This window comes from Anolis carolinensis, chromosome Y, assembly GCF_035594765.1.
Source record: "Anolis carolinensis isolate JA03-04 chromosome Y, rAnoCar3.1.pri, whole genome shotgun sequence".
Classification (NCBI taxonomy): domain Eukaryota; kingdom Metazoa; phylum Chordata; class Lepidosauria; order Squamata; family Dactyloidae; genus Anolis; species Anolis carolinensis.
The window spans coordinates 1,260,307-1,288,215 of NC_085848.1; the positions used below are offsets into that span (position 1 = coordinate 1,260,307).

Below are 27,909 nucleotides of genomic sequence, written 5' to 3' on the forward strand. Positions count from 1 at the left end.
GAGGGAAACATTGCAGAATTCACCTCAGGACGGGCCAGGAATGGAAGGGAAAGGGCTTATTTCATCTAACTTTCTGGCATTCTGAGGGAAACATTGCAGAATTCACCTCAGGACGGGCCAGAAATGGAAGGGAAAGGGCTTATTTCATCTAACTTTCTGGCATTCTGAGGGAAACATTGCAGAAATCACCTCAGGACGGGCCAGAAATGGAAGGGAAAGGGCTTATTTCATCTAATTTTCTGGCATTCTGAGGGAAACATTGCAGAATTCACATCAGGACGGGCTGGAAATGGAAGGGAAAGGGCTTATTTCATCTAATTTTCTGGCATTCTGAGGGAAACATTGCAGAATTCACCTCAGGACGGGCCAGGAATGGAAGGGAAAGGGCTTATTTCATCTAACTTTCTGGCATTCTGAGGGAAACATTGCAGAATTCACCTCAGGACGGGCCAGAAATGGAAGGGAAAGGGCTTATTTCATCTAACTTTCTGGCATTCTGAGGGAAACATTGCAGAAATCACCTCAGGACGGGCCAGAAATGGAAGGGAAAGGGCTTATTTCATCTAATTTTCTGGCATTCTGAGGGAAACATTGCAGAATTCACATCAGGACGGGCTGGAAATGGAAGGGAAAGGGCTTATTTCATCTAATTTTCTGGCATTCTGAGGGAAACATTGCAGAATTCACCTCAGGACGGGCCAGGAATGGAAGGGAAAGGGCTTATTTCATCTAACTTTCTGGCATTCTGAGGGAAACATTGCAGAATTCACCTCAGGACGGGCCAGAAATGGAAGGGAAAGGGCTTATTTCATCTAACTTTCTGGCATTCTGAGGGAAACATTGCAGAAATCACCTCAGGACGGGCCAGAAATGGAAGGGAAAGGGCTTATTTCATCTAATTTTCTGGCATTCTGAGGGAAACATTGCAGAATTCACATCAGGACGGGCTGGAAATGGAAGGGAAAGGGCTTATTTCATCTAATTTTCTGGCATTCTGAGGGAAACATTGCAGAATATACCTCAGGACGGGCCAGAAATGGAAGGGAAAGGGCTTATTTCATCTAACTTTCTGGCATTCTGAGGGAAACATTGCAGAATTTACCTCAGGACGGGCCAGAAATGGAAGGGAAAGGGCTTATTTCATCTAATTTTCTGGCATTCTGAGGGAAACATTGCAGAATTTACCTCAGGACGGGCCAGAAATGGAAGGGAAAGGGCTTATTTCATCTAATTTTCTGGCATTCTGAGGGAAACATTGCAGAATTCACGTCAGGACGGGCTGGAAATGGAAGGGAAAGGGCTTATTTCATCTAATTTTCTGGCATTCTGAGGGAAACATTGCAGAATATACCTCAGGACGGGCCAGAAATGGAAGGGAAAGGGCTTATTTCATCTAACTTTCTGGCATTCTGAGGGAAACATTGCAGAATTTACCTCAGGACGGGCCAGAAATGGAAGGGAAAGGGCTTATTTCATCTAATTTTCTGGCATTCTGAGGGAAACATTGCAGAATTCACATCAGGACGGGCTGGAAATGGAAGGGAAAGGGCTTATTTCATCTAATTTTCTGGCATTCTGAGGGAAACATTGCAGAATATACCTCAGGACGGGCCAGAAATGGAAGGGAAAGGGCTTATTTCATCTAACTTTCTGGCATTCTGAGGGAAACATTGCAGAATTTACCTCAGGACGGGCCAGAAATGGGAAAGGGCTTATTTCATCTAATTTTCTGGCATTCTGAGGGAAACATTGCAGAATTCACATCAGGACGGGCTGGAAATGGAAGGGAAAGGGCTTATTTCATCTAATTTTCTGGCATTCTGAGGGAAACATTGCAGAATATACCTCAGGACGGGCCAGAAATGGAAGGGAAAGGGCTTATTTCATCTAACTTTCTGGCATTCTGAGGGAAACATTGCAGAATTTACCTCAGGACGGGCCAGAAATGGAAGGGAAAGGGCTTATTTCATCTAATTTTCTGGCATTCTGAGGGAAACATAGCAGAATTTACCTCAGGACGGGCCAGAAATGGAAGGGAAAGGGCTTATTTCATCTAACTTTCTGGCATTCTGAGGGAAACATTGCAGAATTTACCTCAGGACGGGCCAGAAATGGAAGGGAAAGGGCTTATTTCATCTAATTTTCTGGCATTCTGAGGGAAACATTGCAGAATTCACCTCAGGACGGGCCAGAAATGGAAGGGAAAGGGCTTATTTCATCTAATTTTCTGGCATTCTGAGGGAAACATTGCAGAATTCACGTGAGGACGGTCTGGAAATGGAAGGGAAAGGGCTTATTTCATCTAACTTTCTGGCATTCTGAGGGAAACATTGCAGAATGCACGTCAGGACGGGCCAGAAATGGAAGGGAAAGGGCTTATTTCATCTAATTTTCTGGCATTCTGAGGGAAACATTGCAGAATTCACGTGAGGACGGTCTGGAAATGGAAGGGAAAGGGCTTATTTCATCTAACTTTCTGGCATTCTGAGGGAAACATTGCAGAATTCACGTCAGGACGGGCCAGAAATGGAAGGGAAAGGGCTTATTTCATCTAATTTTCTGGCATTCTGAGGGAAACATTGCAGAATTCACGTGAGGACGGTCTGGAAATGGAAGGGAAAGGGCTTATTTCATCTAACTTTCTGGCATTCTGAGGGAAACATTGAAGAAATCACCTCAGGACGGGCCAGAAATGGAAGGGAAAGGGCTTATTTCATCTAACTTTCTGGCATTCTGAGGGAAACATTGCAGAATTTACCTCAGGATGGGCTGGAAATGGAAGGGAAAGGGCTTATTTCATCTAATTTTCTGGCATTCTGAGGGAAACATTGCAGAATTTACCTCAGGACAGGCCAGAAATGGAAGGGAAAGGGCTTATTTCATCCAATTTTCTGGCATTCTGAGGGAAACATTGAAGAATTCACCTCAGGACGGGCCAGAAATGGAAAGGAAAGGGCTTATTTCATCTAACTTTCTGGCATTCTGAGGGAAACATTGCAGAAATCACCTCAGGACGGGCCAGAAATGGAAGGGAAAGGGCTTATTTCATCTAACTTTCTGGCATTCTGAGGGAAACATTGCAGAATTCACCTCAGGACGGGCCGGAAATAGAAGGGAAAGGGCTTATTTCATCTAACTTTCTGGCATTCTGAGGTAAACATTGCAGAATTTACCTCAGGACGGGCCAGAAATGGAAAGGAAAGGGCTTATTTCATCTAACTTTCTGGCATTCTGAGGGAAACATTGCAGAATTTACCTCAGGACGGGCCGGAAAGGGAGGGGAAAGGGCTTATTCCGTGTCACCCTGAGGCAAAACCTGAGGGACTTGCCTCGGGATTGGCCAGGAAGCGAAGGGGGAGGCCTCAGGGAGCAGCGGCGTGTGTGCGTGCGAGGCAGGCGGCCCAGAAGGCGGCCAGGCGCCCGTCCCCGTTGGCGCAGAAGTGGGTGAAGTCCCGGAGGAGCCGGTCGGGGAAGCGCTCGTCGCCCGTGGCCGAGGAGCGCCAGGTCTTGGTCAGCATGGAGTTGTGGGCCCAGTGGAAGCCCACCCCCTGCCCCTCCCCGTTGGGCGCCGAGGGCGAAGGAGAGGGGGCCGAGTCCCGCCTCCGCCGCTGGGACGAGGAAGGGGCCGCCATGGCCGCCGGGGCGGGAGGAGGAAGCGGCTGCGACCCCGAAGAGCGGCGCTTGGAGTACGGCAGCTGCAGGAAGACCGTCCCTGCAGAGAAGAAGAAGAGAGACCACCACCACTGAACCATTCGCATGACCTCAAAACCCCGTTAAACGATATATCATGATATTGAGAGATTGAGAAATAATAGTAACACTGAGAGATAAATAAAAATAGAGAAATCAGATATTAAAGAATGGTGGCGGCCATTGTGAGGGGTCCCGGGGAGGGGTGGGGGGCTGACCTGTGACGTGGATGTACTGGGGCTTGTTGTCGGAGGGGAAGTTGAAGGCGGAGGCCGAGTATTTGTCCCGGATGAAGCCAAACCGGTGGGCAATCACTTCCTGCAGAAGCTGCATCCGGTCCCAGTAGGTCTCTGGCTCAAATCCTGCACGGACGGAGGGAGGGGGGGGCCGGACCCGGGGGGTTATTGTTATTACTATCATTATGATTCTCTCAGTATCATCCACATGTTTGTGTTGTTGTAACATCTACATGAAGCAGCTGGGTGAGGGCACCCAGGGTGTAGGAGAGCGGTGACACGTACATGCGGATGACACCCAAGCCTACTACTGTTTCAGTATGAGCCACAATGCGTCCCCTCTAGGCATTCCCGGGGTCCTCCGGCGCAACCCTGTGGCCGTCCTGGGCAGGAGGCCCCGCCCTTGATTCCCTCGAGCGCCCGCCGGCCGGCCGGCCGTACCGTCAAAGAGGTTCTCCTGGGAGCCTTCCTTGTGGAGGCAGTGGACGTGGAGCGGGATGAAGAGCTGGGCCCGGAGGGGGTCTCCGTACAGGAAGCTGGGCAGCGCAAAGGGCCCCTCGAGGACCGGGACCAGCAGGAAGCCGCAGGAAGTGGCCTTGCGGTGCCAGCCCTGGACCATCTCGAAGAGGACGGCGGCCGTGACGGCCATCCAGTGGAGCTTGACCTCGAAGGCGGTGCCGAGGGAGAAGTTGCCGTGGTAATAGCAGCTGCACCACTCCAGGCGCTGTGTCCGGTGGTTCACGTCCACCTCCAGGGTCACCGTCCGCTGCTCCGGGACCGTGGCCGCTGCCGGGGGAGAACGAGGAGGAAATGGGAGGGAACCAGGGAAAGGGCGAGCGGGAAGAGAGGGGAACCAGCGACCCCTCCCCTCCCCTCCCCTCCAGGGCCCGCCCCCCCGCCCCCCGACCCCTGTGACGCGGAGGTGGTGCCCCCTCCCCCCCCGCCCCCTCCCCCGCTTACCGAGGATGGCGGCGGCCTGGCTGCGCCCGCCGAAGCTGCGGCTGAAGGAGCTGTGGCGGCTGGCGTAGGAGGCGGGGCGGCTGGGCAGCCAGGGCAGGAGGAAGGCCGGGACCTCGGAGCGCAGGCAGGGCTGCTCGTCGGCCACCACGGCCACCTCGAACCACTTGCGCTGGAAGGCCGAGGCGTCGTCCCGGGCGGCCGAGGGCCACAGCGAGGGGGGCGGAGGCAGCCCCGCTGGGAGGGGGGAAGGGCTAGGGTTAGGACCCCCTCGGGCGGCCGTTTGGGGGAGGGGGAGGGGGCCGGGGGGGGGGGCTCACCGCGATGCTCCTGCTCCTTGTCCTCCGGGGCCTTGTAGAAGTAGAAGCCGTAGACGAAGGTGCGGAGGGTCTCCCCCGAGGCGTGCACGATCAGCTGCTCGTCCAGCATTTTCTGGAAGGAAACGGAGGACAGGGGACGGGGGACGGGGGGGTGAACAACGGGGAGGGGCCGGAGGGGAAACAGGGTCCCGGTGGGGGTCGTCCTCCTGAGGACGTGGGGCCACGGGGGCAAGGGCCCCTAGAGAACCATTCTTGGGAAACAGGGAGGAAGTAGCGCTGGGGAAGGGGGCAAGCGGGCCTGGTTCTCTGGCTCTTCCCGCTGCTCACCTGCATGATGTCCATGGCCATGGCCTGGGTCTGGACCCCTTCCACCGTGCTGACCAGCCAATGGACGGCCTCCGCGCTGATGAAGCAGGACGGGGAGAGGCCCTTCTGCTCGGTGAGGAGCGGGACGCCCGACCTGCGTGCCGGGAAGAGGGGAGTGGGCACCCCGTCCGACGCCATGGCCAGGAGGCCACCCTCCCCCCGCCTCCCCCTCCCTTACGTCGGGTGCTTCATGGCCTCCAGGATCTCCGTCAAGCTGGACGACGAGGTCAAGGGGCCGGCGGTCGAGGTCTGGGCGCTGCAAGGAGAGCGGTCGGGGTGTTCAATACAGATGCCGAGGGTCCTTCTCATCCCGTCCCCCCGTCCCCTTACTCACCCGTTTTCTGTCCATCCAGGCATCTGGTCAACGCTTTGGGACCCCGTCAGCGACTGACCGCCGCTTCGTTCGGACTCCAAACTGACCACTGATTGGTCAATCGATACCTCAAGAGAGAGAGAGAGAGAGAGAGAAAGGTTAATCATTGCCTATAATCATATTGTTTATTTTCAATTTTACTTTTAGTTTCGTTCCTTACTTTGCGTGGGCTGTCCACGTAATTTGGATTCATGGCCGCGCTGTCGTCTGCGGGCTGGGCGCTGGAGCTTTTGGTGGAAATGGGGGCCAATTGTTGCTCATTCAACATACTCAAAAAAATAAAACAAAAAAACCCCAAAACAAAATATATATTCAGTTGTAATACAAATGTTAAAAAACCCACAAAAGTGAACCCGAAACTAAAAATTGAAACCGAAAGTAAAATTAAAAATCAGTACGTGAACAAAAACTCTACTTCCAATTTTAAAAAATTAATAACTGCCAGTGCTTTCAATTAAAAAATCTGTATCTATTTCCAGTACAACTAAATTTTTTAAAATTGGAAGTAGATATTGATTTTGTATTGGCGTTTTTTGTACTGGAAATAGGAAGCAGGTATTGATTATTATTAGCCATTTTTTAATTTTTATTGAGAAGTAGATCTTGGATTGAGCCATGTTTATTGGAAGTGGATATTGATTTTGTATTGGCGGATAGAAGCAAATCCAACATTCAGGACTGGGGGTTGGGGAGGAGTCCTTAGCCATTTGTTCCCTTGTCTGGTCGCTCACTCACTCACTTGTGTGTGGCCTCCATCTCCAGGAGCGCCGAGAGGGCGGAGGTGCCCTTCTTGACCAGGTTGGGGGGTGGTTCCGGCGGGTGAGGGGCCGGGGCGGGGGGCGCCGAGGCCTGGAGGCCCTTCATGGCCGAGCCCTTCTGCACAGGAGACAGGAACCGGGGGGGGGGGGGGCACAATGGGCTCTGCATCAACGGAGCGGCCCTTCCTTGGACGACCCTGTGGCAGGCGGGCAGGCAGGCTGTCCGGCACGGGAGTCTCTCCCCCTCCCCCCCCCCCCGCGCGCGCGCTCACCCGGAGCATGCGGTCAGAGCGGTGGCGCCTGCGGATGCGGTTGAGCCCCTCCACGAAGCGGAGGAAGCCGTCCCGCAGCTGCCACTCCTCCTCCTCCGAGCGGGGCTTCTCCCCATAGATGTCGCAGCGGGATTCCCCCTCCAGGATGCGCTTGGTGGCCCCCACGCAGGCCGGCAGCAGCAGGAAGCGCGTGCGCCAGAACTTCAGCGACTCAATCAGGCTGCAAGAGGGACCGGGGGGGGGGGGGGAGAGCGTGAGTGCCATCGTTCCCAAAGCCCCAGTCGGGCGGGGGGGGCACCCCACGGCCAACACCCTCGCTCACTGCCCACCTCAGCCCTTGGAGAAGAGCTGAGCTGGGAGGAGAGGAGAGGCACGGAAGAAGGAGGGCGCCGTCTGGGGAGGTCAAGGGGTGGCTCCCGCTGGGTGACCCCGCCCCACGGGGGGAAGGTCCCCCCACCCAACTCCAGGGTATCCGCCACAGATACGGGATGATGCAGGAAAGGCCCCACGAGCGGGGCAGGGAAGGAAAGGCTGCTGACCTGAAGTCCTCCGAACCCGCCGAGCAGATGTACTGGTCGAGGTAGTTCCACTTGTACTCCTCCAGCCTCTCGTGCGAGAACTCCACCCAACAGAGGAAGAACTCCGAGTCCGAATGGGACGGGCAGAGGCTGTAGGTGTAGTTGATCTGCGCAGACTCATACGGGTACCTGGGAAGACCACCACCACCACCACCGCACAAGAAGAGTATCAGAGAGAGCTGGAGAAAGCAGACCCCCCTCCGCCCCAGAGCTGGAGAAGGGAGAAGGAGGCCTTCCCCAAGGCTGGAGAAGGTGGACCTCGTTAGAGATGGGCGAGAGTAGCCCTCAGAGCTGGAGACAGAGGACGGAGCGCTCTGCTTGAGCCGGTCACTCACTTGGGCAGGTATCTGGTGACGGTGATGATCTTATCCTTGAGGGTCACCTTGTGGAAAGTCCTCCCCATGCTCAGCCAGTGCTGGTCCTCTTCCTCCAGCCGGTTCCGCGACACCAGGCCTACGCCGCCACAGCAAGAGGCACGGACGGTTGACTCATTCGACCGCCCACCTCTGCCTCCATTCCTCACCCCTGTCACCCAAGATGGCTGCCTCACCTCGGCCGTAGAGGGGGCTACTGCTCAGCGGGGGCTGGATGGCGGCGGGCGCTTTCTGCGGCCTGCCTTGGACGATGAGCTGGTAGCCCTGCATCAGCCGCTGGCAGATGAACTCCTCAAAGACCTGCTGGGCCGTCATCTGGACCCCTTCCTCGTCTCGCCTGCCAAGCAAAGGCTCGGGTTGGCTGGGTCAGGAGCGGGGCCATCCCCATCATTCTCGGACATTGAAGAGTCGTATATCACTAGGGAATCTGATGACCTCCCGACCACAGTGTCAGGAATGAGCCCCCCTGAACACCGGGGTGGGTGGGACGTGTCCCGACTTTGTTGTGCATCAGAACCGCGGAGACCGAGGAGGTCTTCTTGTTGCGAGATCGCCTTTGGTCCCCCGCCTCATCCACCGAGATCATAATCGCAATATGTGGGGGAACCCCCCCTCCCCCCGGACCCTGTGTATCACGGCGATGCCGCCTGCGGGCCCATACCTGTCCATATCGGCTTCCGGGAGGAGGTCGTAGCACCCCTCGGTGTAGTCGTTCTGGAGGCTCTGGCGGTCGGGGAAGTAATCCGTGGTGAGGGGGAGGCAGGCCGGGGTAGTGAGGGACTTCCAGTCCACCCCGACGGTGCAACAGAAGCCTGGCACTATGGGGGGAGCAGACAGGGTCAGCAGGACTGCCTCGTTGCATCATGGGGCGGAGGGAGGCCATTCATTCGGGGGTGGGGGCGGGGGGTGAAAGGTCACCCAGGACAGGACAGGAAGACGGGGAGGAGGAGGAGGAGGAAGGCGGGTGGGAAGGAGAAGGAAGGAAGGAAGGAAGGAAGGAAGAAAGACAGAGTTTGTTAAAATGACGCAGGGCCCCCGTGCCATCGCGCCGCTCACCCCCCATGCAATTCGGAAGTATCCCAACGCCATTTAACTCGGGGACGGGCGGGCGGGCGAGTGGGGGAGACTGGAGGGGCCGCCCTCCCTCTACTGATCCCCGTGGAGTTACTTCCGCTCCTTCCCAATGAGCGGGTTTTAGGAAGCAAAGCAAGACAACAGTGAACAGACCAGAACGAGACACATTAATCATGAGCCTTCCCACTGCCTGCGATATTGAGTGACAGAGAAATAGAGGAAATACAGCTGCGGAAAAGAGTTGTGGGTTGTGGCGGGACTCGAGATGGAGGAACTGGGTCTCGTTCTTGTCTCTTTTCTGGGAACGTTTTGGGTTCTACCTCAACACTTACTTGGATCTGTAGCACTGGAGACCGATCCGTCGGCAGAGTCTTTGGCTTGGCTTCGGACATTGGTTCCTGCGGGAAAGCAAATCGTCCAGAGTCAAAATGGATGAAATTCGTGGCCCATCGATCGTGGTTCCTTGCCAAACGAAAGACCCCCATCGGCCCCCTGTCGGTACCGTGGCTCCCTGTTAACTGGTGAGGATAATCTTCCGTCCTGCCGAAACTCGAGAAGGAAGCGGTGTCGTCCGGAGGGCGGAAAGCCCCGTGCCTGGAAAAGCCAAAGAGGATTCGTAAGGCCGGTTGAGCAAACCCAAAGATAGACACACAGGACGTGGGGGGAAGGCTGACCTCCCCGTGGCTTCGTGGTAGGCCAGCTCCAGGAGTTCGGCAGAAGAGTGCGTCCAATCCCGTTGCCCGCTCCCTTGCATCTCCGCCATGTTCTGGCGGCTCTGGTGGTGGATCTGGATGGCTTCTCCCGACGGTCCTGACCAACCAACGGCGGGTGTAAACCTTCCTTCATTCACGATGGGCAATTATACCGGTCTTGTATCGCTGACCACTTCATCGGCCACGGAGGAGACCCCCAAGCGGCGCTCCTTACTCACCCACAGGGAACGTGTGGACCCAACGCCGCCGGTTGGAGGTGAGCTTCATGGGCATCCGCGAGGGGGCAAAGGGGTTGATGAGGGCCCGCTGCGGGGCGTACCCTCCGGCCGAACGCAGGTGCAGCATGGACTCGGCGCTGCCCACGTGGAACCTCCCGGGGGCGCTGGAGTCGCGCTGTTGCGATTCCAACATGCTCTCCAGGGCGTCTGCAGAAAACACCACAAGAGAACACCGAGTCGTCGCTTGTCGTCTCCGGGTCCGTACGGCGACACCCCGGTCCGATTACAACAGGATGTTATCTGCAGAAAATCATAATGCCGAGTTTCTGAGCATGGGGATGGTCCTCACCCCGGTGGCCGGTGTACCCCAAGGAGCTGCTGACTTCGTAGGTGGTGTGCAGGTGTGGGCGCGGGATCATGAGGATGTTGGAGATGCGGCCGAGGGAGCTGTCGTCCGAGGCCTGGCTCCGCGCCTCCTCCGGGGGGAGAGGGAGCGCCCGCCCGCCCACGCGAGAAGGGCTGGACGAGACGTCGAAGGAGCTCGAGCTCTTCCGTGGGCGGCTCTCCCGCTCCCGGACCGACCTGCGCGGGACACCCCCAACGTCACCACCTGACACTGATTCATTTACAGCATTGACATCCCGCCCCTCTTGCCATCCCGGTGACTACGTGACAGACACGGCCACAGACAGGTATCGCGGGAGGGGGTCCCTCTCTCACCGGAAGGGGGTGCTGCGCTGGGCCCGGGAGGGTCCGGGGAGCCTGAAAACCTGGCTGTCGTAGGCGTCGTAGTCCACCTGGATCGGAAGGGCGTTCTCCGTCTCCTTCGGGGCTCCCAGCGCTGGAAGCACAACACTAGGGTCACAACGGGAGCCGAAACAGTACGGGACAGGACGGCCGTAGACGCATCACAGGACAGCGCGATGTTACTGCGGTTATTAAGAGCCAGCGCTACAGGGACTGCCCAATGATCCCCTGGTTACTGCGGTATTACATAGGGTTACAACGGGAGTATCGCCATCCTACGTATGACGGAGGAATCCTGTCACTATGGTGATTACGGGACAGCGAGGGGATCAGTATCCCACGTATTATTACAGGACCACCCTACTGCTACTACGGGACAATCGTACGGTTATTACGGGACAACATCGCGGTTATTACAGGAGTAACAACACCATGATTACGGGTCTCACAACAAACTAAATAATTTGGGGGAACGACTCACACGAATCCTTGCTGTTCTTTGCCCTCTCGCTCGGTGTCTGCGAAAAATGGGAAAACCGAGAGAGAGAGAGTGAGGTCCATGGGGGATACAAACAGCCCCTCCAGGAAAATACCACGTTAAATGAGCATATTCTGACCTTTCTGCCCGCCAGCTTGATGCGCGGAGTGAAGCTGTTGCATTGGAACTGGCTTGTAGAAGTATAGAAACTGTAACAAAAATTATTACGAAAGACGGTATTTCAGGATAATGTTGTTATTGGTGACTACTATACATACTCTATAAATATTCCTTAATGGGAAATACCTGTGGTTTATCCAATGCGGTATGTTGTAGTCATCTCCCAAACGGGAATCCCCGGGACTGGAACGATTGTGTAGCTAGAAGAAATGAAGAAGTGCCCTCTAGGCATTTTCTAGGTCCTCCAGTGCAACTCTATGGCATTCTTGCACAGGAAGCCCAGGAAATGCTGCCAATCAATAAGAACGGGAAGGGTGAACCAAGACTTACCTTAAAGAGAGGAACGGCGTGGAGGGGCTGCTCCCCCATGCAGACCAAATCAACACCGATCCCTACCAAAAATAAGGACAAACTCCATATCGTGAAGCTAATTAAATTAACGGCAAACGAATATGGGATGGCTGGCTTACCGTTATCGATCATGCGCTGCTTGGTGAGGATCATGAGGAGGCGGTCCACCTCGAAGACGCCCACGCCGGGTGTGATGACCACCGACATCTGGCCCGTCCGGTCAAAATTCCGGTTGATATAATGCTTGTCAAAGACTGGGCGGGAGAAGCCAAGAACATCACTATTGGCATCCCACAATGCAGATCATACTAACGACACGAGACGGGGCCCTGACGACCCTTCCTGCTGCTCACCATTGAAGGAGAGGTTGATGGCCTCCAAGTAGTTCCCTTGGGCCGCGGTCGAATTCCGTCCCGGGGGGAAGCCCTCTGGGAGACAAGGAGGAACACCACGGGTGAGCCACCGGTCCCATCCATCCATCCTCAAAACAGGCCCTCTAGGCATTTCCTAGGTCCTCCCACACAACTCCATGGTAGTCTAGATGGAAGGAGTGTTTCCTTCGGCACCCACCGGCTTGTTCCAGTCGGACCAGGACGGGGTACTGGATGAAGAGCTTCTTGATGGTCACCAGCAACGAGGTCCACTCCTCCCGCCGCTCGTTCTGGACCACCACCCTGGGCAGGACAAGGGGGAAGACCACAGGAAGTCAGCCGAGGTCACTTCCTGTCACGCCCCAAAAAGGGCGCTCCGTGGGAAATACCGGCGGAGGGACAGGACGGCAGGAAGGGAGGAACCTACTTGTAGAAATCCTCATAGGACCGGCCTTGGTGGTCTTGCTGAATGGCCGGGCGGTGGGACTCCGGAAAGTCGCCTAAAAGTGAAATACGAGCGAAACGTGAAAACGGGGAAATTCAGATACAAGGGAAACATGAAAATGGTCTCACACACGCACTCACTTATGGACCTGGCTTCGTAGAAGGTTCTAGAAAAAAGGACGACGGTCACTTCGTGGCTGCAGTTCTTCTCCTGAAGGAGGCAACGTACGTTCGTTAGACCTTCACGAAGCAATGACCACAACAACAACAACAACAACAACAACAACAACATGCCGACCTTCCATTTGGTGAAAAGGTCAGCCAGGAAACCGTTGACGGCCTTCTCAAAATAGAGGTCACCTGCGTCAATGAAAATTCCCAGAAATTATAATCTTGTTATTGTTGTAATACGTTTTAATTTATGTTTATTGTATTTGTACCATATATGTCGAAATCCCACATTTCGCAACTCATCTGGATGAAGATGTAAACCATGGCGGAGGTCGAGCGGAAAACCACCTGAGGCACAGAAAGATATTCATTACAGTTTTTTGGTCATTTTCTCCAAAGCCGGGTGGGTTTTGTACTTGAAAGACCCCAGTAATTTTAAGTTAGAGCATAACAAATACATCTGACATGTTTTGGTCCAGATCCATTGATGCCAATTATGAGCTTTTGTGGAACAAACCAACAAACATACAGACTTTTAAAATATTATATAAGGACTGCTTTACCCGGGTGTCTTCACTGATATAACCGCAAGTCACTTTTTCATTTTTCACCCAAAGCTCTCCGGCTTGAGCCCTATAAAAGAAAAAAAATCAATCATAATCAATTAATTAACACATTAAAAAGGCAAATTAATTAATAATGATATGATAAACAATTAGAATAATACCGGATTCCGGCCAATTCCACTTTCTGAGTGACGTACGCACAGGTGCCGACCTAGGAAATGAACGCAAATAACACATAAAATATATATGAATAAATTATGCTAATTTGGTGAACAAATTATGCAAATCACCAAGCTCTTCTTCAGCCGCCACATATCCCCGCGACCGATGTATTGATCCTTGAAGGTCAGTTCCACCAAATCGAGGGTCACGTCCTGGAAATATAAATAATCAATTATATTTATTATAAATTATAAATTTATTAAAAATCTATTATTATTATTATTATTTTATTTTAATATATTTTAGATTGAATTACTATAATAATTATTTAATTTTTCCATTATTTAAATTAATTATTTATGTATAATTTTAATATATTATTTTAAATTATATTATTCTTATTGGAATGGGTATCTGTCAGTTCTTGGAAGCTCTCAGACACAAAGCAGGCTCACACAGGCAATTCCTTGGAAACGCTTTGTTGATATCCTTCTTGCTACGATGAAAAAGAAGCTACTATTAACTAAAGGCTGCCAAAACCTCTGCATATCAAAACCACCACCACTACCCCCGGCCCCCCTTCTGCTTCTACACCTAACTGCTAACATTCCTTTCCTCAAAGGCCAGAGCAGGTCACAAATCATTTTTCCCTCCCAACCAGATGGCCCTTATCAGCTAGGCCATTCCCATCCCAGTTTGCTGGCAGAATGGGAACTAATCAGCTTGGTGTGAATGCTGGGCTGATCACATCCTGACAGTATCATTTTTGCATTGTTTCATCTTATTTATTTATGTATAATTTTATATTATTTTAATTATATCACTATAATGATTTAAATTGATATTATTTTTTACAGATATGTATTTTTACTATTACAGTAGGGCAGGGCTCTCCAAACTACGGCCCGGGGGCCACATGCGGCCCATTGAAGCCATTTATCCGGCCCCCACAGCACAAAGGCTGAACGGGGTTGGGCTAAATGGCCCAAGGGGTCTCTTCCAACCCTCTTTTTAATTATTATTATTATAAATCACATTTTATTCATTAGCCCATCGGCTATATCAAAACATTTAACACATAACATACAACATACAACCTGTGGTACAAAAGAAGTTAAAATAAACAAGCTGTTAACAAGATCCCGTTCAGGTCAAATATCTGCATCACCTCCACAGTTTACCCCAATTGATTCCAAATATGCAATTCTCAGCTGTGTTGCTTTGAATAGGAAAAGGGCTGTTTTGTGTGTTGTTTTAAGATTCTAGCCAGCCAACAAAAATGAAGTTTTAATATGTGGGTCCCAGTGTGTTTTGTGAATAATGTATGTCCCAAGGCATTGGTCTCTCTCTTTCTTATACAATTCACAGCTGAACAGTACATGTGTGATATCCTCCACCTCTGATGCTCCACAAATACAAATTATTATTATTATTATTATTATTATTATTATTATTATTATTATTATTATTATTATTAACATTGAGGCTGGGAGGTCATCTGTCAGGGATGCTTTGCTTGTGCTTTTGGTCCACAAAGGCAGAAAGGAGTTGGGATTATTATTATTATTATTATTATTATTATTATTATTGCTTGGTGGCCACCTGGCCAACTGTAGTCCAGCCCTTCAATGGTCTGAAGGATCGTGAACTGGCCCCCAGTTTTAAAAGTTTGGGGACCCCTGCAGTAGGGTCTCACTTATCCAACATAAATGGGCCGGCAGAACATTGCATAAGTGAAAATGTTGGATAATAAGAAAGGATTAAGGAAAAGTCTATTAAATATCAATAATTACATTATGATTTTACAAATTAAGCACCAGAACATCATGTTTATAACAAATTGACAGAAACAGCAGTTCAATACACAATAATGTTATGTAGTAATTACTGTATTTACAAATTTAGCAGCAAAACATCACAATGTTGATTACAAAAATGTTAACTACTAACAAACTGCAGTTCAACAGGGACAAATGCAGGATACTTCACTTCGGCAGAAAAAATGGAAATCAAAGACACAGAATGGGGGGCGATGCCTGGCTTGACAGCAGTGTGTGCGAAAAAGACCTTGGAGTCCTCGTGGGGAGGAAGGGGAACATGAGCCAGGAATGTGGTGCGGCGGCTAAGAAAGCCAACGGGATTCTGTCCTGCATCAAGAGGGGAATAGCGTCTAGGTCCAGGGAAGTCTATTCCTCCTTGGCCAGGCCACTTGACCTGGAATCCCACTGTGCCCCATTCTGGGCACTGCAATTGAAGGGAGAGGGTGACTCTAAGCTGGAAAGCGTCCAGAGGATGAGGGAGGCTCAAGTGATCAAGGGTCTGGAGAACAAGAATCCCCATGAGGAGCGGCTGAAAGAGCAGGAACTCTCTCTCTGCCCCAGGGGAGTGTGGTGGAGAGAGGCTCCTTCTTGGGAGGCCTTGAAGCAGAGGCTGGGTGGCCATCTCTCGGGGGTGCTTTCAACGAGATTTCCTGCTTCTTGGCACAATGGGGTTGGACCGGGTGGCCCATGAGGTCTCTTCCAACTCTGTCGTTCTAGGATTCTAGGATTCTATGAAATGGCTAACTGCGTTGGATAATCCAGAACATTGGATAAGCAAATGTTAGATGAGACTCTACTGTATTGATTTATGCATTATTTTATATTATTTTAATTATATTATTACTAGAATTATTTAAATTGGCCATACTTCATTCTTATATTATTATTAGCTGTGCCCGGCCACGCGTTGCTGTGGCGAAGTATGGTGGTATGGGAAATAAAGTATTGAGGAATTGGTGGTAGTTAAGGTAAAGGGTTCCCTGGGCTGAGTGGGTTGCTAGGAGACCAAGTGAGTGGAGCTTAGCCTTCTAACTGGCAGCAATTGGATAAAAACAATTATTCCTCTCCCTCTAATTAGGACTTTATTTTTCTTTTCTTTTTGTTGTATCAACCTAGAGGCATGGATGAGGGCTTGTGCTGTCAATTTTCAAGGTTGTGGGGTGTTTACTTTTGTTGTTTTGTCCGCTGCCGTGATGCCATCACTCTTTTATATATATAGATTATTGTTGGGTTCTCTTCTCCCAGTTGTGCTGTGGGTCCGTCTTCCGAAGGAAAAAGCACAAGACAAGCTGGTAGATTCCAACAGATTTTTATTGTACCAAATTCCAGAACCTTGTTTTGGCCCACTTATATAGGGGCTCCCACATACCAGAGGGTAATTGAGGTTTTATGGCTGGCCTGTTTTATGGCTGGCATCTGTTCCTTGTCAGCTGACCAGAGATGTCAAGGATTGGCGATCATGACAATTATTCTCTTAAGAACATTAGCTGCTATAATTTATTTAATTAAATATATATGTATATTTTATTTTTATTTATTTATTATTTAAACTTATATGCTGACACTCCACTAGGGCTCGGGGCAACTTACAAGAAAGGCTAAAATATATATATACCGTACAAATATATGTATACCGTACATACTTGAGTATAAGTCGAACCGAATATAAACCGAGGCACCTAATTTTACCATAAAAAACCTGGGATAACTTATTGACTCAAGAATAAGCTGAGGGTGGGAAATGCAGCAGCTATGGGTAAATTTCAAAATAAAAATAGATGCCAATAAAATTTCATTAATCAAGGCATCAGTAGGTTAAATGTTTTTGAAGATTTACTGTATTTCAAAGAAAAACAATAAACTAGCTCTATAAGTGAAAAAGTAGGGGCAACAAAAACAATATGGTATCAACAATAACATAATAATAATAATAATAACAACAACAACAACAACAACAAAAACTTCATTTGGATCCCACCCTATCTCCCCATTAGGACTCAGGCCGGCTTCCAACATAGTAACAGGCAAATATTCAATGCTTATATAAACAATGCAGAGCTAGATATAGATCTATAGTTATAGATACTAATTTCACATATGCATTTCCTCCTGAAACGTTTGGAAATCCCCTCTGTGTGTGTGTGTGTGTGTGCATTTCCCCTACAATGTTTGCAAGCCCTAGCTATCTATCTATACATGTGTATATATATTTGTGTGTTCATTTCCCCCCTGTAATATCTGCAAGCCTTATATATAGGTAAGAATATATTCATATCTATCAAGACATCTCTCTTTATATAGATATTTGCAGAGACTTGCAAACATATGAGGGTAAACATATATAAAAACAACGTATATGTATGGCTACAGATACACAGGTACATGTATAATATGTACTATATGTATAAAGGATTTGCAAAGACCTGCAAACATATGAGGGGAAATTCATATATAAAATTAATGTATATAGATAGATACACATATAAAGGTACATAGAGATGGCAAAAGCTTGCAAAGGGTTAATGCCTATAGATCTGTAGGAGAGGTTAACAAATATTTCAGGGGAAAATGCTTTTATTAGATTAATGAATTTTTTCTTCTTCTTCCTAACTTGCAAAGGTGTCTTTCTCTTTTCAAAACATTCCCTTGATTAAGAGCGAGGGAGGCTTTGCAAAAGTAAGCACACTGATAAGGGAGGAGAAGAGAGAAATAGGTCACATATTGCAAGCAATAGCCTGCAGGCTCCGTTGCCAGCCTTGACCTTGGCCCCATTATAAGCCGGAGGAGGCTTTTTCAGCTCATAAATAAGGGCTGAAAAGCTTGGCTTATATACAGTGTGTGTGTGTATGTATGTATATAATTATACTATTAAAATATATTATAGTCATTACATTATTATATTATTAAAATTATTATTACATATTAAACTTACTTTTGGATCAATGACATTGACATGGACGTCTTGGTAGGGCCGCAGGCGGAAAACCTGAGCGACTGTCTGGTCCACGCTGATGGTTTCTGAAAGGAGAATAATAATAATAATTATATATATATATATATACACACACACACACAGACACATGTTCTTCAATGTTAGACTTACCTTTCTGTAAATCTTCCTTGAGTGATTTGACTTGAAGGAGGAGAGGGCTGCAAAGAAATAAATAACATTATTATTATTATTATGTTTTATATTTTACATTATTTTTATATTATTTGATTGTAGAATTATTACTATTTTAGATAATTATTGTATTACATATTAATATTTCACCTGTATTCATCATTGGGATGAGCAATTTCCACAATATCTCCCAGTTTAATATGAGGGAAGACTTTGGGGTTGACCATCAGCTCATCATCTGCAAAGCAGAAAAGAAGTCCATGGCCAACAAAATGGTCAGCGTCATTCAGTCAAGGGTTAATCTCTTTGAGTCAATGGTCAATGTAAGAGTCAACAGTCAATCCCATTGAGACAATGGTCAACTCAAGGGTCAATGTCATTCAGTTAAGGGTCAACATCACTGAGTCAAGGTCAATCCCATTGAGTTAATGGCCAACTCAAGAGTCAATGGTCAACATTATTGAGTCAACGGTCTATGCAAGGGTCAATTCCATTGAGTCAATGGTCAAGGACATTGAGACAATGGTCAACGCAAGGGTCAACATTATTGAGTCAATGCACGGTCAATCCCATTGAATCAATAGTTAACCCAATGGTCAACATCACTGAGTCAATGGGATTGATCCTTGACTCAGTGACGTTGAGTCAAGGGTCAATGTCACTGAGTCAAGAGTCAACCCCATGGAGTCAATGGTCAAGGATCAATGTCATTGAGTCAATGGTTAACCCAATGGTTAACATCACTGAGTCAAGGGTCAATCCCATTGAGTCAGTGGCCAACATTACTGACTCAACAGTCTATGCAAGGGTCAACCCAATGGAGTCAGTGGTCAAGTCAAGGGTCAATGTCATTGGGTTAATGCTTAACCCAATGGTCAATATCATTGAGTCATGGGTCAACATTATTGAGTCAATTGTATACACAAGAGTCAAGCCCATTGAGTCAAGGGTTACCTCAAGGGTGAAACCCATCAAGTCAATAGTGAACATCATTGAGTCAATGGTCAACCCAAGCATCAATTCCATTGAATGAATGGTCTACATCATTGGGTCAAGGGTCAATGTGAAGGGTCAATCTCATTGAGTGAATGGTCAACTGAAGAGTCAATGGTCAACATTATTGAGTCCATGGTCTACGCAAGGGTCAATCCCATCCATGGGCCCATCAATGATCAAGCAGATATATATAATCTCCTATATGAGTGTCCCAGGGACTGACCGCTGCTCCCAAAGCCTTTCTTATGGATGACCAGCTTGTAGACCTTGTTGGTTTTCATCTTGAGGCTTCGAGTCCTGCAAAAAAAAAAAAAATAGAAATATCCCTTTAAGAAAATGGACCTCTCCATAGGCTTGCATTGCACTGGAGGAAGGACTGAGTGGTACTTATTGCTCTACTCACATGTTGCATGCGAGGCTGGCAGAAGCTGGGGCTAACAGCAGGAGATCACCCCGCTCCCCGGATTCGAACCGCCTACCTTTTGGTCAGCAAGTTCGGCAGCTCAGCAGTTTAACCCACTCCTGGCAACAATTTCCAGATAGGGAGTAGCCAGGCTTTGAAGCTGCAAGGCCATTCAGTGCTAACTAAGCTGGCCAATGGCAACATTCCCACTTGGTCTCCCAACAGGCAAGAGTTATTTCTTTCTTTCTCGCTCCTACCCCGGGCATTCATCCCATAACCAGGCTGGGAGCAGCCAGGCTTTGCACCTGCAAGGCTATTTAATGCTAACCAAGGTGGGTGAATGGCAACCTCCCCTCTTTGCCTCAAGCAGGCAAAAAGTTCTTCCTCATCCATAGGTCTAGATATATAGAGATATATGAACTCCACTTAATGCCGAGTTTCCAACAGACCCCATGACCTCAGGTGAAAGGTCAGGAGATAATGCTACCCCATTCTAGTACTATGTTATATCATCGGTGTTATTATATTGCCATTATTATATTATTATTATTCTATTACTATTATATAATATTAATTATTCTATTTTAATATTATTACATTATTATACTCTATTATTATATTATACTATAATATTATATTACGATTCTATTGTTCTATTATATTATTACATTGCTGTTATATTTTATATTACATTACATTTTATAATATCATTATATTACACTATATTGCAATATGTTGTATTATATAACATTCTATTATGATCTATTCCCTTCTCTTCCTCCCTTCCGAATGGTGGAGCCCATTTCCCGTTTCCTATGGGTGTCCGAATGGTTCGACCCACCTCGTTGTCCCGAATGGCGGACTGAACCAAGTGCGACGGGAAAGGGGGGCGTGGCCAGGCTGAGAGGCCGAGACCAAGCCCTCGCCTCTGGAAGCCTTTGAGCTCCGAATGGAGCGAGTATAGACACCCACCGCGGGGCCTAGAGCGTCCTCATCCGGGCCTCTCTTCCGTTCCAAGCCTTGGAGAAACAGAGTGGAAGGTAATGATAGAAGGCGCTCTGCTGTCCCGCGGAGGCCTAGAGCGTCCCCATCCGGGTATCTCCTATTGCCTAGTGGGAGTCCCCAGAAGTGGCACCACCGAGTGGGGGGATAGAGCGGCACCAGACATGGCCCTGCGCAGGCTCCCTCCCTCCCTCCCTCCCTCGAGGGGGCGCCCTTCCCCACCCGCGCCTTCTCTTCTGCTCCGAGGCTGAGAAGGAGAAGCGTCCCAAAGGAATTCCCCGGATGTAGGGCCTTCCAGCGAGGGGATGGAAAGAGCGGAAGTGGAAGGAGGCGGGCCACCGAGAGGAGTGGGAGGAGCGTCGCGGGAAGAGAGGGAGGCCTCCTCGGCGCCCGGAGCAGGTAAGAGGAAGGCGGAGAGAGGCAGGCGGGCGGGCGGGCGCCTTGAATGGCCCCGCAGCTCCGGAGCCTGCCTGCTTCCTGCCTGCCTGCCTGCCTGCCTGCCTGCCTGCCGGAGTCCCATGGCCAGTTAACCCCCCTCCCCCCGGGCAGGAGGCAGCCAGGCTTTGGAGCTGCGGGGCCTGTCCCTCCCTCCCTCCCGCTCAGGCCTGTGTTTCCTTCCTCTCCAGGGAGCGATGCCGAGGACGGCGGTGAAGGAGGAGGAGGAGGAGGAGGAGGAGGGGCCTCGGGGCGCCGCTCCCTCCCTCCCTTTGAGGGGGTGAAGTGGCCCAGGCGTCCCAGCATGGCCTCCGGGGCACCCGGGCCGCCCTGACCGGCCGCGTCGCCCTCCTCGCCCCCGCCGCCTGCCTCTCCCCCGCCTCGGATGTCGGCCGCTCTGGCGCAAGGGCTCCGCGCTGCTCCCCGGGCCCCACGGACGGAGGGGGACGCATGGCTCCCCGGGGGTGGAGTGGCCGCCTTGCCTCCCATGGCACCCCCGCCGTGCCTTTGGGCCGGCCCCGGAGAAGGCCCGCGCTGCGCAGAAGACCCCAGGGGCCGGCACCCCGCCGCCCCCCACAGCGGGACTCCTGCGGGCGCCCCCCTCCCCTGGGACCCCCTGGAAGTCGCCTGTGGGGCCCAGGGGCAGGACCTGGGCATCGAGCTCCGGGACGAATGGGGCTCCGGAACAACGGCGGAGGACGACCACGGCTGCCAAGGGCTGGGCGGCCAAGGCGAGGAAAAAGTGGACCATTCCTACAGTCGCCTCGAAAGACACAACGGAAGCCAGGTGGGCGCAGTGACGGCAGAGCTCGGCCTCCCACCAACCAAAGATGGACCCGGGGTGGGTAGTGTGCCTGTGCAAGATGGCGTCTCCCCACATCAAAATGGTATCCCTTTCCTCCAAAATGTCTTCCCTCCCATCATAGATGATCCCTCCCTTCTCCAAAATGGTGTCCATCCACTCAGAAATATCCTTGTTCCGCCAACTGGAGATGGATCTGTTGAGAATCTACAAAATAGCATCTCTTCCCTCCAAAATAGCTTCTCCCATGATGCCCTTCCACCAACCAACAATGGATCTGGGGCAGTAAGTGTGGCTTTTCAAAACAGCATCTTTCCCCACCAAAATGGCATCCCTCCCCGCAGAAATATCATTCCGCCAACTAGAGACAGATCCAGTGCAAATCTACAAAATTGTGGTTCTTGTGAGCTCAGCCTCCTGCTAACCAAAGATGGACCCAAGGCACATAGCATCACATTACAAAATGGTGCCCCTCCTCTCCATAATGGCATCATTCCATCCACTGAAAGTGGATCCAATGGCAGCGCTACCCTTCAAAATCTCATTCTACTAATCAAAAGTAACACAACCCTACAAAATGGTGTTTCTCCTCTCCAAAATATTGTTCTTCCACCAACCAGAGATGGATCAATTGAGGATAGGATGTTTTTTCAAATTGGTGCCTCTCCCTTCCGAAATATCACTGTTTTGCCAACTGGAGACAGAACCATAGAAAACAGTACAACTCTACAAAATGCCATCGCTTCCCTTCACAATCCCATCCTTCCGCCCACCAGAGACCGGGATATGAACAATAGGAGATCTTCCCTTCCGATTGATGGAGAATCAGTCATGTTGGAGGAAGGAAACGAAACTCTTTCTGCAGAAAGCTGCAAGATAAACATTGATTCATATTCTCCCCTACTCCACCATGACCCTGAATCTGACAAAAGTGCGTCGTCGCAAGAGAAGCATCTGGAGACAACCAAGATGGCCGACAAGGATTTATTCTCTTTGCCAGTAGAGGCTGACCTCACTTCCGGTGTGTCTCTCGATGGAGAACGCCTTGGGGACTATAGGATACCTTTGCCCCTTAACAAAGAAATCCCACCCGCAAGTCAGAATGGCAATGAGATCTTTGGTCTTGAAACCAGGAGAAATAATATGGCGGAAGCATTCAAGCCTAGTGTCCCGTACGTAGACGACCTCTGCCTGCGCCTTGAGACATGGACCATTACGGAAGACACCGAAATAATTGCAGAAAGGGAAGTTGACAAGTCCAGTGAAATTACGCATATTTCGGTCCGTACACCTGAAGAAACTCAACAAGAGCAGGAAATGGATAATAGGACTCAAACTTCGTTCCTCACACCTGAAGGAACTCTAACATCGTCCGATGGAGACGCCTCTCTGAAAGAAAGTCCCGATCCTTCAGAGCCTTCTGTGGAGAAAGTGGAGAGGATGACCACTGGATTTCCTGCCGACGAGGAAGAAATCACGCGACCTTTCAAGATGATGGGAAATACTGCAGACGTTGGCGAAACTCTTCCTGACAATCCCTCCAAAAGGACAGCAAGTTCGGCTTTAAGAAATGGATGCTCGCTTCAAGATATCTCGATGCGTCCTCCTCTGAAATGCCTCAATGGCGTGTCTTCTAGTCGAACAAAACGGAGGAAAATACTAGAAACTGAGATCCCTTTCGGTGGATTTTCCAGACGAACGGAGAGCGTTGTGGACCATAATAGAGCCCTCCACCATCATTGGGGGTCGCCAGAATGGCCGAAAACATCTGTGGAAAGCTCCAGTCAACGACCGTTGAGCGAACCGATTCCCTCTCAAATTGTTCGGTCGATTCACAGCGTCCAACGATATGTCAACGATTGCCCTCTTCGAACAATAAAACTCCCATTTTGCTTATCAAAAATGGCCGCTGAAGTGCCACAAACGTCTGCATCCAATATGGATTCCCCTAGAAGGATGTCCGGAGAGTGTATTGCCTCCTTGGTGGACATTTTCAGGCCTAGCAAATGTGCTAAAGAGACGAGGCTTTTGAGGAAGCTGTCCGCACTCGCCGATACGATTTCACCTCCTTGGAGGTTGAAACCCGCCTCGAATATCCCTAAATTTGGACGCAAAATGATACCGGATCTGTTATCCTCTGTAGCGAATGTCCAGAAGTCCAATTTGCAGTCATCCTTCTCGTTATTTCCCCTCGAATCAGCCAACATTTGTATCTTGGACTCGAGATCGAAATTACCGTTCACCATGCCGTCATTCCAGTTCAAAATGGCACCCGCTCCTGTACAGAAATCAACGCTGTCTTGGAAAGAAATGCCCTTTGAGTGGACGTTCTCCTTCCTCTTGTCCCAAAGTATTACGGGTGTGATACCGAACTTGTCCCCCGTGAAAAAAGATGGTGGGTGCCCAGTCGGACTCCGGACCGTTCTGGCGCTGTTCTCGCCCGGTTATTCCCGCCTCTGGGCCCGGAAATGGCGCCTCCCGGTCCGGAGGCTGACCTTCTTCCAGTTCACGGGGGCTTCAAAGGACCCGAACTCGCTGCGCTTCAATCTCTTTGCATCCTTGCTCTCCACAACCTTCGACAGTGGGCTCCCCACGTGGAGACCCCTCGACCCTCCTTCCTCCAAAGTCCTGCCTCTCCGCTCGCCGCAGGAAGAGACTTCGGCGTCTTCGCCATTTCCGTCGCCGTGGATGTGCCTCGACCTCCAGAACAGGTAAAATCACCACCACCACCATCATCCCTATCTCTATATTGCTCCCTTGTGGCCACGCCTGAGGAATGCATCCACATATGACTGCAGAGCTAATCTCTCTGCTGTCCTGTTCGTTTTGGGGGGCATGTTTCCAGACCGGGGCGGGTTTTGTGCTCGGAAGACCCCAATAGTTTTAAGTTGGAGAGTAACGGGTCTATCCGCCACCTTTTGGTCCCGATCCATTTACCCCAGATAGGAACCTTTGTGGAATAAAGAAACAAGCATATGTTTGGGGTCACCCTATTTTTACGTCAAAGGCATGAGATGGAATCCTACGAATGTGTGTATTATATATGAATATATAAATATGCTTTTCCTTTCTTATTGGGTTGGAAGAAGCCAAACTAATTTCCTTGAGTTTAGTTCATCCCAAGGAGCCTCTACGCTGCTGAATTAATCTGGTTTGATGCCACTGTAACTCTGCTTTCTTCTTTGAACCCAGCTCTGCCATGTTGCCCCCGGCGACTGGAAAGTCGATGGAACTTCCTCCAAAGAATACCAGGTGAATCTCACACCCCCACCAATGTGTCATTGTCCTCTCTAGGCATTTCCTTAGTGCTCCAGTGCAACTCTATGGTATCCCTGTGCAGGAAGTCCTTCCTTTCCATAGGGTTTCATATTATTTATGGCCTTGTGTATCTATTTTCCACCAAATATGTCCCCTCTAAGCATTTTCTAGGTCCCTCCAATGCAACTCTAGGGAGGAAGTCCTTCGTTTTGTTTAACATTTTCTGTTATTCTCTCTCTCTCCTTCCCAGGTGGGAGACTTCCTTTTCCGCCTTGACGCCGACCTTCCTGTCGACCCCAGAGCCACCTTGGTCTCACCTTCCGGTCCCAGCATTTCCTGTCCGGAATCCATTGGAAGAACTGGAGGTCCCTGTCCCCGCCCCCCCTCAGAGCGTGAGTCCCCTCTAGGTCCTCCAGTCCAACTCTGTGGCATCCTTTGCATAGGAAGTCCTTCCCACTCATAGAATTAGATCCTATCCTGGGTTTCGTTTATCCACATTTCACAAAATATGTCCGCTCTGGCATTTCCTGTGTCCTCTATGGCATTGATATGCAGGAAGTCTTGTATTCCCGCCTCTGCTTCTCTGCCCGCAGGCCGAACCGGAGAAGAAGAAGCCAAAGAAGGTCTCCCAGATCCGGATCCGGAAGGCGATCCCGAGGCCGGACCCCAACCTGACCCCGATGGGCCTCCCGAGACCCAAAAGGTGGGATGCGAGGTCCACATGCATGGGACATGTAGTCCTCCCGGCCCTGATTGCGGGTCAGACGATGATACGGATCGGGCGGAGGATTGAAATGCCGTTTGCTTGACCCCTTCCCAGGTTGAAGAAGACCGAGTTCAGCTTGGAGGAGATCTACACCAACAAGAACTACAAGGCCCCCCCGGCCACAAGGTTCGAGCCCTGCAGCAGCAGGAAGGGTCGGCCATCTTGTAACTCCCTTTTGAGGCGCCCCCCCCTCCTGGGGGCGTTGGCCGTCCCGTAATGTCTCCCTCCCTCCCTCCCTCCCTCCCTCCCAGGTCCCTGGAGACCATCTTTGAGGAGCCCAAGGAGCGCCGCGGCGGGGGGGCCTGGCAGTGGGTCAGCCACCAGAAGCGCAGGCGCGTCCTCGACTTCCCGGACTTCACGCTCCCCCGGAAGCGCCGCCCGCGCGGGAGGCTCCGCCCGCCCCTCCAGGGCTTCACCCGGGCCCAGAAGGCCGCGCCGGGCGGGCGGGAGCTGGACGCCCTCCTCTGCCAGAGGCTCGCCGACCTCGAGGACTTCTGCGCCCGCCACGACCACCCCGGGAGCTGAGCCCCGTCCGTGCCCCTTGAGACCTGGACCACGGGCACCATCCCATCGGCCTTTCAAGGGGGGCTCCCATCCGAACCAGAGCCGGCCACGGGCCTTTCAGGATGGCCGCGTCTTCATACTCCTCCGAGAGCGATGGCCGTGGATGTCTTTTCAAGATGGCCGCTGCCCGCTGCAAAGTTCATCCGTTCCGCTTCTTGTTTGCAGAGGTTTTCTCGTTTCCTTCTGAACGAGTCGGATCAGGAAAAAAATCCCACTGATTTAAGCGTAGGACGTGAAGAAGATCCAAATGTATTTTGCTCCAAACACGTCTCGCTATTTAGTGTAGGAATGTTATATTTCACGAACTCTTACTTTTCTTCTCGTGTTTTGGGGACTCGTTTCCTTCCCAAACGAGCCTGGGATGAGCGCTTTTTTCCGACTCAATCAATACCTCCATTAACGAACTCTTACAGAACCCAACAAATTAAAGAGCAGTAATTAAATCGTAATTAATGAAACCTTGGGCCTTAAAAACTGGATTACACACAATTGTGCCTGAAAAAAAGAAGAAAATTATATATATTCCAGTCATTGAATTCCCCCCCCCACACACACAGACACACACATAGTCCCATTTTATGAGATTCGTCTCATTTTACGATCCTTTCAATCATCTTGTTTTTGATTATTTTCAGATCCTTTTTTGTCCCATAATGGGATTATTATGATGATTTTCCCGGAATGTTCCGTTTCTCGTTTTTTGTGATACGACCTGGGCCGTTGATGAATTGATCCATCTATATATATATTATATATATATATATATATAGCCTTTCCACACCCAACTTTTTTTTCCAATTCCTGGAACATTACGGAACTTTCTAGAATGTTCTGTTGCCCATTTTTTGCCGCTTTCCTTGAATGTGAATACTTTTTCTTTCTTTTTTTTCTTACCATATTTTGTTTGCGTTCTTTCTTTTCAGAATACAGTTACAGTTTTCTTTATTTCGAGGTTCCGAATGAGGGGTTTTTTTTGTTGATGTTAAATTTCCAGGCAAAGATGTCTATATTGAGTTATAAATTTGCACAACCAATTTCCCTCCCTCCCGTCGTGGATTTATAATTAATTCCTAGTAAACAAATAAATAAATATCAGAATATGAAAAGACGTCCTCGTTTTCCTCTCCCTTCCTCCCTTTTCCCCCCTTGTAATTTAAATTATGGAAAATATATTTAAAATAATAAAAAATAATAATTAACATTTCAAATAACGTGTGGTTTCTTTTGGCCAAAAAATTTGAAAAATCATTGTTATTTATTGTACGGAATCAATGGTAATATTGAGGTTTGTGATGGAAGAGATACCTGTTTTTATTTCTATCCGCCATTGGCTGCGTTTA

The 27,909-nt window shown here is 49.9% G+C and overlaps 2 protein-coding genes across 5 annotated transcripts; one reads left to right on the plus strand and one right to left on the minus strand.

Moving 5' to 3' along the window:
• Nucleotides 1–1,702: 1,702 nt before the first annotated feature.
• On the minus strand, nucleotides 1,703–20,708 carry LOC134292952 (GATOR1 complex protein DEPDC5-like). 3 transcript variants are annotated; one of them, XM_062958853.1, is made up of 40 exons: nucleotides 20,584–20,708; nucleotides 19,563–19,636; nucleotides 18,494–18,581; nucleotides 18,323–18,369; nucleotides 18,152–18,237; nucleotides 13,528–13,611; nucleotides 13,399–13,448; nucleotides 13,235–13,304; nucleotides 12,941–13,019; nucleotides 12,799–12,860; nucleotides 12,642–12,711; nucleotides 12,484–12,556; nucleotides 12,256–12,359; nucleotides 12,039–12,113; nucleotides 11,805–11,939; nucleotides 11,665–11,726; nucleotides 11,461–11,534; nucleotides 11,294–11,363; nucleotides 11,158–11,194; nucleotides 10,650–10,770; nucleotides 10,279–10,511; nucleotides 9,930–10,136; nucleotides 9,673–9,808; nucleotides 9,501–9,592; nucleotides 9,331–9,396; nucleotides 8,586–8,742; nucleotides 8,101–8,261; nucleotides 7,886–8,003; nucleotides 7,512–7,679; nucleotides 6,973–7,192; nucleotides 6,682–6,818; nucleotides 6,103–6,211; nucleotides 5,904–6,010; nucleotides 5,748–5,825; nucleotides 5,531–5,663; nucleotides 5,204–5,315; nucleotides 4,887–5,120; nucleotides 4,368–4,712; nucleotides 3,909–4,052; nucleotides 1,703–3,712 (listed from the first exon to the last, which is right to left on the minus strand). In XM_062958853.1, the coding sequence occupies exons 2-40, from the start codon at nucleotides 19,618–19,620 to the stop codon at nucleotides 3,363–3,365; spliced, it is 4,752 nt and encodes a 1,583-aa protein (XP_062814923.1). In that variant the 5' UTR covers nucleotides 19,621–19,636; nucleotides 20,584–20,708; the 3' UTR covers nucleotides 1,703–3,362. The 3 variants fall into 3 exon arrangements, with proteins under 3 accessions (XP_062814923.1, XP_062814924.1, XP_062814922.1); XM_062958854.1 differs by having other exon boundaries at nucleotides 6,103–6,169; nucleotides 8,586–8,772; XM_062958852.1 differs by having other exon boundaries at nucleotides 8,586–8,772.
• Nucleotides 20,644–27,780, plus strand: LOC134292953 (uncharacterized). Of its 2 annotated transcripts, none has more exons than XM_062958855.1 (8): nucleotides 20,644–20,782; nucleotides 20,991–21,143; nucleotides 21,371–24,692; nucleotides 25,174–25,233; nucleotides 25,490–25,631; nucleotides 25,833–25,942; nucleotides 26,060–26,131; nucleotides 26,257–27,780. In XM_062958855.1, the coding sequence occupies exons 3-8, from the start codon at nucleotides 21,565–21,567 to the stop codon at nucleotides 26,528–26,530; spliced, it is 3,786 nt and encodes a 1,261-aa protein (XP_062814925.1). In that variant the 5' UTR covers nucleotides 20,644–20,782; nucleotides 20,991–21,143; nucleotides 21,371–21,564; the 3' UTR covers nucleotides 26,531–27,780. The 2 variants fall into 2 exon arrangements, with proteins under 2 accessions (XP_062814925.1, XP_062814927.1); XM_062958857.1 differs by lacking the exon at nucleotides 20,644–20,782 and having other exon boundaries at nucleotides 20,926–21,143; nucleotides 21,371–23,272; nucleotides 23,333–24,692.
• Nucleotides 27,781–27,909: the final 129 nt, after the last annotated feature.

Excerpts from the sequence above, each read along its gene's own strand:
- LOC134292953 (XM_062958855.1), top strand. The coding sequence starts at position 21,565 with ATGTCGGCCGCTCTGGCGCAAGGGCTCCGCGCTGCTCCCCGGGCCCCA. Across the intron at positions 24,693-25,173 it reads TGCCTCGACCTCCAGAACAG|CTCTGCCATGTTGCCCCCGG; the intron begins GTAAAATCACCA and ends CTTTGAACCCAG. Across the intron at positions 25,234-25,489 it reads CTTCCTCCAAAGAATACCAG|GTGGGAGACTTCCTTTTCCG; the intron begins GTGAATCTCACA and ends TCTCCTTCCCAG.
- LOC134292952 (XM_062958852.1), bottom strand. The coding sequence starts at position 19,620 with ATGAAAACCAACAAGGTCTACAAGCTGGTCATCCATAAGAAAGGCTTT. Across the intron at positions 13,305-13,398 it reads GTGGAATTGGCCGGAATCCG|GGCTCAAGCCGGAGAGCTTT; the intron begins GTATTATTCTAA and ends TTTCTTTTATAG. Across the intron at positions 9,593-9,672 it reads TACCACGAAGCCACGGGGAG|GCACGGGGCTTTCCGCCCTC; the intron begins GTCAGCCTTCCC and ends TGGCTTTTCCAG.